We start from the raw sequence: 10,109 nt of genomic DNA on the forward strand, positions 1-10,109 counted from the left end.
TCACTACTCAAACTACATTTTGGCAACTCAGCGTAGGTTTTCTTCCACCCATTTGGAGCCTTCCCTGAACTGCCTGTTCTTCCTTTGCATTTTGACTTTGAAAGAATCAATATTGCCTGTTGTCTTGGCTCCCTTGTCAGCCCGGTCTCCAACTGAGCCAGACTTTACGTGGTCACTGAAAAAGCAGCTCTGTCTGATCTGACAGATCTCAGCAGGCTGCGCTCCGAGGAGCCTGAGTCCCTGGGATCAGCCTTGTAATTGGGAATGTCATGGAGAGATCCCACAAGGTCAAAATCTTCCAGCGTCATCGTATACTTCCTCCTCTGGGATTGTAACATCATGTGTGAAGCAATAGGGGCCCCGAGGCGTCTGTGAGTGGATGTTTTTCCTTTACAAGGAGGGTTGTGAATCTCCTTGAAGAGCAACAGTGGAATTTCCCATCAAAGGTGTTTGATGCAATGCTGGTACCTGGGAGGCTGTAATGAGAGCTGTGGAGGATTCAGGCAGCCAGGTGGCCTCTTCAGACAGTGTCAGGGCTGGGCGTGACATAGTACCATGCAGTGACAGGGCCTCTGCCCTGAACCACGTGCAGCCAAAGCAAAGCAGTGCAAAGAAGGCCAAGCCAAGGGGACAGCAGAGAGATGGGCTGAGGCACCCTTGTGTCACAAAGCATGATTCATCAGCGGGGTTTGTTGGTAATGTTTAATTTCAGTGGGAAATGCTGATGCACTTCAACTTTTGCTGTGCTCTGGGCAACAATTAAGCTGAAACTTTTTTAGGGCAAAGGGCTCCTAAAAGTTGCTGGGTATTTGCAGATGTAACAGATGACATGTGGCTTAGGGTATTGACTGCTCCACCCATTCCAGGCATAGCACCTGGATGGATGAACAGTTTCATAGAGGGTTGGTATGGTTTACATAGGGGTTTATTGCAGTGTGTCCCCACCTTTACTGGCTGAGCCATAGAAGTCAGCTCTGTACTAAGTCCAGAACTAATAAAACATGGTTTCCTTTCTTTGACAAACCTGCTAGAAAAGCAAGTGGCAGTGTTTAATGCAAACAAAGCACTAGGGATTGTTTAGTTTGTTTCTAGGTAGGCAAGAAAATTGGGTATTATCAGTAAAAGCACCCTTGCTTGATTGTCCCCAGTTGCTTCTGTCTTGCCCTGGACAAAGCATGTTTTCAGAAGTTGGGCAGAGCTGCATCTATATTCCTAGCTGAGCTTCTGAGGGTCTTCCTTGACTAGAGACTTGGCAGCTATGCCAGACTTCCATCGTGGTGTTAACTCTGATCCCAGCCAGCCTTTCCTCAGCTGAGAATTTCAAGTTCTTATGGTAGGGTTGAACACTGTAGTGAGAGGTGGGGTGTTAACTCTGGGGTGATACCTATACCCTGACTATAAAGTCTTTACTAAGCACCAGTAGCTTTTGGGAGTTAGTGGAAATGGTCTAGAGCCCCATGACCTTGTCTACATTTTTAGATCTCTCCTGTTCTCATGCAGTCACAGCCATAACAAGTCACGATACAGGTTTCTCAATCATCTGCGGGTACAAAAGCTTCTATACAAACTCCTTCAGTTGACCCATAGGTGATCCCAGTAGGTAAGAAGTAGGTGTCAGCAAGCTCAGGTGGGACCTGCCACGAGAGGGAGACATCATGCACACAGCCTGAACACATCCACCTGAGTAAGAGAGCCTAGCTTGGTATTTTGTAACATGTCTGGACAGATACAGCTGTTAGAACAGTGGTGAGAACCCAAACTCCAGACCTTGTAGGTACTGGTGATAGAAAAGAGGGACTTACATTTTGGCTAGTTGTCATCTTCCAGGCATCTGCAGCATGACTTACAGCCACAGAGAACACAGAAAGTGGAATCTAGATCTGCTAGCAATGGGATAGCACGTGTCCGGGCCTCTCTGGATCAGGTCAGGGAGATCCTGGTGCGAGCAGGACCATGCAGCACTGCAGGAGATGTTTCAGGTACCCGCAGCTGGCTGGCGAGGCCGTTCCCTGTCCGTACTGCAAACAGCCATTACAAAGGCTGAGCTACACCCCGTAACCAGCTTTGGGCAGGCCGGGCCGGCGGGGGTGTTTGCACAGAGCTGTGAAAACACAGCGCTGAGAGCGCCCGGCTGCTGCGACACCCGGGACGCCCGCTGCCCCTCGGGAGAGCTCACCCACCTCCTTCCGCAGCACCGTCCAAGAGATGTCATGGGAGAAAAGACGTGCTCGGTACGCATGGGACAGCTTCGTTTGCCCTCCGGATTGCAACAGCTTTTCCCATGGCTGAGCACAACAGCAGGGCTCTGTTTTCCTTTGGGGAGAGAATAAGCTGCTTTATCATTCTGATCTCCGTGCAGTGTCCTGTTGATAAGATCAGTTAACAGTATCGGAGGAAAACTCTAGATTCAGGTCTGAAATATAAAGTGAACAGGGCCTATTTGTTTAATTTGAGCTTCTAAGGTTTAAATCCCAGAGGAAATTAAATTAGGTGCCTAGAGCAATGGCAGTCTGTCATGTTTATTTGCTGGGAATGTCACCTTTAATATCATGCACGTATAACGTGTGTGTGTGTTAATGTAATGGGGTATCATACTGTGCAGGAGCAGGCATGCTACAAGAACTGGAAACCTGAAATACTGTGAGTGAAGGAAGCTGAGATGGGATTGGATTTATTCTCCTCCTTCTCCGTAGCAGCAAAGACTCACTTACCAACATGAAGGTGGTTTTGCTGATTGCAGGTGGGGGTGGCAGCTTGATCTATGAGCACAGGTCTTAAAGCTCTTGGGCCATTTTTATTGGGCTACTTCTAAGAGGAGAAATCTTGTCTAGATATGAATCCAGGATGACAATACTTCTTGCTTCAAAGTCCTCTTCAGCAGCTGGTGTGCTGCAGACACGTGCCTTCCCCCTGCATCCTCAGGAGATCTCAAGAGCGCCGGTTTCCTGTGCCGAGGGACACGGCTGCTTGTCCGTTTGGTTACACCTGCACTTCAGAGCCTCCCTTCTTCTCCAGCAAGGAGAGCAGGTCTCCCCAGCAGCACAGGGTAGCAGGGTTTGGGGTGGGTTTTTCCTGATTTGGGCTGTTAAGGACAGGCCCCAAGTGACACACTGTGTGAATGTCACTGCAGCAGTTTGTCATTGCAGCCGGTGACGCCTGCCCTCCACCAAAGTTAACTGTCTGTGCAGGGCTTGCAGAATGGCACTGCGATCTTTTCTCAGCACGCTGCATAGAGCAGGCTGCTGTTGCTTTGATCCCACAAACACGGTCCATGAGACAGTTGAGCTGTGGAATCCTGTGCCACTCCACTTGTCAGACCCTTCAGGGAGCCAGTTCAGCTCACTAAACCGGGGGAATTTGTTTGGGTGACTAAGAAAATTCATGAGAGGGGACAGTGAGCTGTAGATGGGCTCAGCCGTCTCAGGGGATTGCACCCCAGGGCAGTGCTTACTGCCATGCTCCGTGCAGCTCTGTCCCTTCTCTTGGGAGTCTGGTGCAGCTGGGACCTGACCTGTCCCCTCCACTCCCTCCACCCTTTGCTGTTTACCCCTGCACTCCCTGTCTTGTTTTCCTCCATCCACAGAGCAGCTGGCTGGCTCACACACGTGGTTCCCATTTCTCTCCTGCCTCTGGCACCTTGGGAGCGCCCAGGAGTCTTCCTGCTGCTCTTGTCTTCTAGTCCCCCTGCCAAAGCTGCGGCTCCTCATTCCTGCTCTCTCACCCATCCCAACCTCTGGCATTTTTGCTCATCCGTGGATGGCTGAATATTCATTTCCTCCTTGCCTGATTGCTGTGAATACCAATTCCTCCTCCTTTTTCCGGCTGCTCTGTGGATTTTGATGTCTGCCAAATTGTTTTCATTCCCTCACCCCATTGCAGGCTGCACCTCCGCAGAAACTGATCTGCTCCGTGCAGAGTCCCAGCTCCCCACCCAGCTCTTCCTCCTGAGCTGAGCGATCGGGTTGCCCTTCTGCCTCCGACATGGACAGACAGCTTCCTCCTCCTGCTGACAGTCAACAAACGAGTGCCTCCAGTTCAACAGGCAGAATAGTTACAGGCTCCTGCAAGGAGACTGCAGTAGTTTGCGGTGGTATTGCGTGTTTCAGAGCAATGTTTCTCAGCTTGCCAGTCTGCAGATTGGTGCCAGGTTGCAGAGCCTTGTCCAAAGCAGCAAGCTCCTGGCTCCTAGCTGAAGGAGGGGGGTTTTTTCAGGCTCAAGGTATGTTTGGAAAGGCTTGATGGAGGTGCCTGCATCCATGCTGAGCAGCTTTGTCATAAACCCTGGCCTGCCTGCTGCAGGTTGAAGCTAAGTGAAGAGGGGAATGTGGTGGACAGGGGAGGTTACAGTTCCCTTGTCCCCTGGGAAATGTGTGTGCCGTGGCAGCAGGGTGGCAGGGCTGATGGGAAGAGAACTGCAGGTAGCTCTCAGATCTGGATCTGGTGTTTTCAGATCTCTTGCCAACCAAAGGAAGAAAGGGAAACCAAAGTCCTCCCTTTCTCCCCTGTCCAATAGCCATGGCTGTGTGTTACCAAAACAGAGCCCAGAGGCTTTAGCTTGATTCCATCATCCTGGTGGCCACTCACTCCCCACTGACATTACTGGCACCAAGTGCCATGGGAGGTGGCTTCCAGCACGGAGATGGGACAGCCTGGCTGCCCCTCTTCCAGACATGAACTGTAGGTGACAGCTGAGAAAGCAGGGCTGGGCACTTAACCTTTGTCAGCCTTTGGTGCTGGAGCAGTCCCTTCTCTGGGTGGAAGCACAGAGCTCACTGCTGAGGAGAAGCAGGGAAAGGGGAGGGTGAGAAAGGAGGCCTGGGGAATGGCGGCTGTTTCAGGATGCAAAGCAATGCTGAGGAGAGAGTAAAGGGTGGAGCCAAGGAAGGAAAGGAGAAGCAGGGGGAAAGAAACAAACCTGTGGGCTGACATGGGAATAATCCACTGGATACTGCTGCAACCTAACTCCTAGGAATGCTGCTCCAACGCCCCCTCACTGCGTGGGGATGTTTGCCTGGTCCCGCACTGCTGTCTCTGCTCCTCTGCCAAGCCAGCTGGCCTGCCTGGAGCTCTGGCCGTTACGGCTGTTGTGGAGAGAGGCAGGACGTGTTTGCTTTTGGCTACCACGTGCTTTTCAAAGAGGGTGGGAGTTCCTCCCTTTGAATTCCCAGGGCTGGTTTCTCCTCAGTGTCTCTGGTTTGTATGACCTGGGGGGGTCTGTGGAGCCACGGTGCTGGTCCTCAGTGGAGGTTTTTGTCCCGTTGGCAGCTGCTTTCCTGCGCCATTTTGTGCATGCAAGCCTGATCTTGAGATGAGCCAAAAGCTTTCCCAGCACGTGGGATGGGCACGTGAGATACAGCATGGAGGTGCCTAGTGCAGACACCTCTGGGAGCACCTCCTGGACCCAGCATCTGGTTCATCTGAACGATGTGCTGCATTTGGGTCAGAGCCCTCCCAGTGCCCCAAGCACTGGCTCTGTACAGGTCTCAGGCTCTCTCTGTGCTGCTGTTTCCTGATTAAACTGTGAGCTTAACTTCAATGGATCAGATGAAAGCGGCTCTGTCTCCCACTGTTGTTATCTTGACCCCTTTTCCTCCTTCCCCACTCTGTCTGTCTAAAGCCGAGCCTCTAATTTTAGACTGAAGAAGATAATTGAGGGTCAAAAAAGATTGCTGTATAATTTTAACATTTTTTGCAGTGGTTGGGGTGGGAGACAAAGTTAGGAGCTCCTTGCCCTCAAACCTTTGTCTTGTGGGAAAGAAGGACGTGGGGGAAGGCATGAGCTGGTACAGTCTGCTCTCTGCAGAAGTCGTTCTGTTTCTTGGCAATTGGCTAAAACCAACTGTACTTCCTTTGCAGATCCTATTGACTGAAGAGTTTGTAGAGAGAATGCTGGAAGATTTAGAAGATCTGAATTCTCCAGAGGAAGTAAGGCTGCGTCATTCCCATATCTCCCATGTGCTGTCCCAAGAGCTCAGCCCATCCTGCAGCTTGTCTTTGATCCTCCCCTCGGCTCGCAGGCTGCAGCCCTGCCCCATAGACTTGAGGCCTTGCTAAACCTTCACATCTGCTGTGAACTAAGGCACTAAAAGAAGGGATTACAAGAAATACAGGGCAGGGATAGGTATTAAGGGAGATTCTGCATTTCCTTTCCACCAGCATCTTTCCCAGTGTGGTATCTGAGCACCCCAAATCAAGGCAGTGCAGCCCCTGGGCCAGGTGATGAAGTTCCCTCCATACTGTACATATTTTCATCAACAGCAGCTCCAGGCACATCACCTTCCCCACCTTCAGAAGGGCTGTTAATTTACCTTCAGAAGGTACATTAACCACTGAACAGACTGTTGAAGGGGGACTCCTTTTTTGGGGTTTGGAGAGCAGAAGGGGGATTTTGCACATCTGCTGCTTGGCCTTCACCTGCTGCCCCTGCACGGTGTGCAGAGGACCATCACCAGCCTGGAAGCGTTATAGCAGCAGCCGAGGGAGCTTTATAAAGCTTTGCTGCGCAGTGCTAAACTTCCCCCCTGCCATGTGATCTCTTCCTGGGGAACATTTAACACCCTGTCTCCCATGCATGCCATATAAATATTCTGCTTGACTTCAAAGAGCAGTGGCAGAAATGACATGTAATATTTTTAATCCTATTTTTTACAGCTCCCTGCAGACTCTAAAGAAACTTTCCTTGGCTTGTAGAGCAGCCCTCCCATCCCTCACCCTGCTCCCCTCCCCCAGGAAAATCTCAGGGCTCTAATTGTTTAATCCAGAGTTGATTTAATGCCAGGGTGTTCTTTGCTCTGTGAGTGAGGGGAGCACACTGCTGGCTGTGCAGTGACTTTCAGGCCAGCTTTTATCCAGTTAAACCTAATCCAAAGCTCATTTTTGCTAGTGACATGGAAGCACTTTGGTTTGAAGGCCCTTTAGTTAAGGCCTTGGATGGCTCCTGCTCCTTTGCTCTCCACTGAGAGGCAGAGGCAATGGGCATGGCAGCTCCTGGCACAGTGACTGGGCACTCGTTTCCGAGTAACTGTGACTTTGCTAACTTAAAAAGTGAAAAACAAACAAATGCAAAGGATGACTTCTCCAAGAGGATTGCTTTGGAACCACTCCTGTTTATAGAGAGGAAAATGCTTGAGTTGAAACGTGATCTTACAGCATCTAGATTCCTTTGAGGATTTGTAACTTGCAGGATCCCGTTTTGGGCCAACTGAAGGCGTTCCTCAGCAGTCCTGGCTGTTGCTCATGATACTCATGGGGTTGAATGAAGCCCTGCAAGGAGAGTCTTTCCTTTGCTGCATAAAGAGCTACCTCTGTTAAGTGAAATTAAGTTAAATGATTTGAGTATCTGTAGTGTGTTTTTCACATACCCTGGGCACTGAACTCATGTGATGCAAGCTGCACATGGGACTTGAGTTTAAAAAAAAAACAACCCTAAATTGGACTTGGGCCATTTATGTTTCCTAGAAGAGAAAGAGTGGACTTTATGGTAGCCACTATCCTGAAGGATCTTCCTACCATGCCCCCAGATCATGGGTGAGAGCCTGAACCACCAGCCCAGCATACTAAAGTCAATGAGTACCAACTGCAGGTCACCCTCGTACACAGCTGCAAATGTAGTAAGGTCAGGAGCAAATTCATGTTAGAGCCACCCTTGCCATGGAGCAGGCAGCTGGAGGGGATCTCCTTTAGCAGGAACCTGCCACTGAGCCTGTGTTAATGTCCTTCAGAAACGGGCGCTTATGAGCAGACAGACATGTGCTTGAGTAAAGATGGATGATTCTCAGGTCACTGTCCTCCAAGTCTCTATATAGACCCTGGGAAGTTTATGGTGCTCCTGCCCTTGGTCTGAGGGCTCTGCTAGGAGGGGACCACTGTATCTGTAACTCTTCTGAATTAGATGCCTCCAGGACAGATTGTTGCTGGTTTCTGGGATCCCAGCAAGATTTCCCTCCCTGGGAGTCCATCAGGGTGTCAGGGACCACCGCAGTGTTATGCGGTGCTACACTGTGGGTGTTCTTAAAACAAAATCATCCTGGAAAATGGCTTCCATAGATGTCCCCCACGTGTTTTAGACCCTCAGGCTGGACACTGGGATTGCATGAAGTGTTTGTCCAGAACTGGTTGCCATCCAGCTTCAGGGCAGATCTGTAGCCTAAGAAATCCCACCCACCCCCCCAGAGCTGATTCTGAGAGGTGTGTATGAATGCCTGGGCCCTGGGCAAAGGTGCCTGTGAGAAGGGTTGGTGGACCTTGGACCCCTGTCCTCACACAGTCATGGCTGGGCTTAGGGATGTTGAGGTGACTTCCCAGCCTGAGGTGGGGTGCCCTGCAGCGCCATCAGGACAGGACCAGTGCGCTGGCCTTGTTTGGGAAACATTGGCCAAAGGCAGTGCTGTGTAAACCAGACCAGGGCGAAAAAATCTACATTCCCTCTGCTTCAGTCAGTGTTTGCAAAACAGCCCAAGCAGCTGAGTGCCTGTGTGAGTACCAGGCACTGTACAGGCGCCCTGCAAAGCCTGTGTACCAGCCCTGGGCAGGGCTGGAGCACCAGTGCCCTTGGAGCACGCTGGGTCCCCCCAGCCGGGGCGGCAGGATTTGCTCTCCCGGAGGTGGTACCGTTTGCAGGCCCGTCACCCGGCAGAGCCGTGCACCCCACGTGCACCCCACCCCGTAGCAGCTGCCTTAAGTCTCCCTTTAAAGCAAACAGAGGGCTCTAGGGGCTGGGGTAGGTGAAAGGAAAGGGACGTGGTCAGGTGCAGCAGGAGAACCTTGTGCAGCGAATTTTCAGAGAGGGAGGCCAGGGGAAATGGCGATGGGGGCAGAAACCCTCCGGAATCTGCCTGATGAAAGAAAGGGTGCTTGGGCTGAAATCTCAGAACTTTACTTTGGCAGCTGAGGCGCAGGCCAAATTATCTAATGTCCGCTGCTGTCCAAAACATACTGATGGGGAAATGTTTTCTTAGTGACCTCTTGTTTTAAAAAATAATAATAACATAGGACTGCCTGCCTTTGCAGTGACTTTGTTGGGGTTTTTTTTCTGTAGGTTTGGTTGCAGTGATATACATTAACTGGTTCTCTTTACTGTCTTACAGTTTAAACTTCCAAAGGAGTACAGCTGGCCTGAAAAGAAACTGAAAGTTTCCATCTTGCCAGATGCCGTGTTCGACAACCCGCTGCATTAGAGCTGAATTACACCCTTCTAACAACTGGGAGAGCCAAGTTACTGTCCATTACCCAGTGACTCACAGGATAATTAATGCAGTAAAAACTCTGCCTGCAAATAAAAGAGTTTGCTGCACAACCACTGCAAACAGAAGAGGAGCTACTCAGCACCAGCCCAGACCGAACTGAGCCCTTTCCTTTCTCCTTCCCAAGGCTGAGCTCTCTGGGAACAGCCTGCGTATGTGTGAGTGCGAGTGAGAAATATTTAACTATGAAAATTAGTAGTAAGACTCCTTTCTCTCTCCTAGCTACAGAACTCCCCTCTGCCTTAGTCCAGGGTGTAGACACTCTGCACGCCTGTATTTACACATGCATTTCTGCCAGGTGCGAGCCTATAATCCATGGATTAAATGTTCTTTACGTGACTCTGGAGTCCTTTTGTTAGCCAAACTTTTACTGACTGCAGAACTGTTCTTCCATGTGCTATTTTTTTTTTCTTTTCAGAAACAGAATGGTATTTCCCCTGTTTAAAGGAGGCCAAAAGCTCACATGCTTGAAGCTGAACAGATTTAAAGATGAACTTTCTAGTTCAGTCAAGAAAAACAAACCCAGATCCTCCCTGCCCTCAAATTAGGCATGTTTTAAGTGTTGGTCTTGGTGCTATTAGCTATGGTATCACTGCGAACAGAGGCAACTTTATTCTGGCGTATCCTGTCCTTGTGCCTGAACCCCAGGGAAGGTCACAACCTCTGGTTTTGCACAAGCAGGAGGAAGAAAGCTACCGGGGTGGGGGAGATCTCCTGTTTACAGTGTGTTTATCTTTAAAGAGATACTGTCAAGTATTTTTTCCTTGCTATTGTACAGAATTTTAGAAGCTAGAAAGGACCATTTGTTCAGAGGAACAACTTCAGCAGCTCTGCAGGATCCAGAGGGCTGCTCGAAAGCATATGAAA

The 10,109-nt window shown here is 50.2% G+C and overlaps 1 protein-coding gene across 2 annotated transcripts in view; it reads left to right on the forward strand.

Moving 5' to 3' along the window:
- The window catches only part of SUFU (SUFU negative regulator of hedgehog signaling), a gene marked incomplete at its 5' end in the record, with an annotated part of 89,528 nt that extends 79,994 nt beyond the window's left edge, over positions 1 to 9,534 (forward strand). For both annotated transcript variants that reach the window (XM_084264507.1, XM_084264508.1), the window contains 2 exons: positions 5,857 to 5,925; positions 9,087 to 9,534. In XM_084264507.1, the coding sequence (XP_084120633.1) occupies positions 5,857 to 5,925; positions 9,087 to 9,176 (159 nt within the window). In that variant the 3' untranslated portion in view covers positions 9,177 to 9,534. The remainder of the gene's footprint in view (positions 1 to 5,856; positions 5,926 to 9,086) is intronic.
- Positions 9,535 to 10,109: the final 575 nt, after the last annotated feature.

Source organism: Gallinula chloropus (assembly GCF_964237585.1).
Source record: "Gallinula chloropus genome assembly, chromosome: 5".
Taxonomy (NCBI): domain Eukaryota; kingdom Metazoa; phylum Chordata; class Aves; order Gruiformes; family Rallidae; genus Gallinula; species Gallinula chloropus.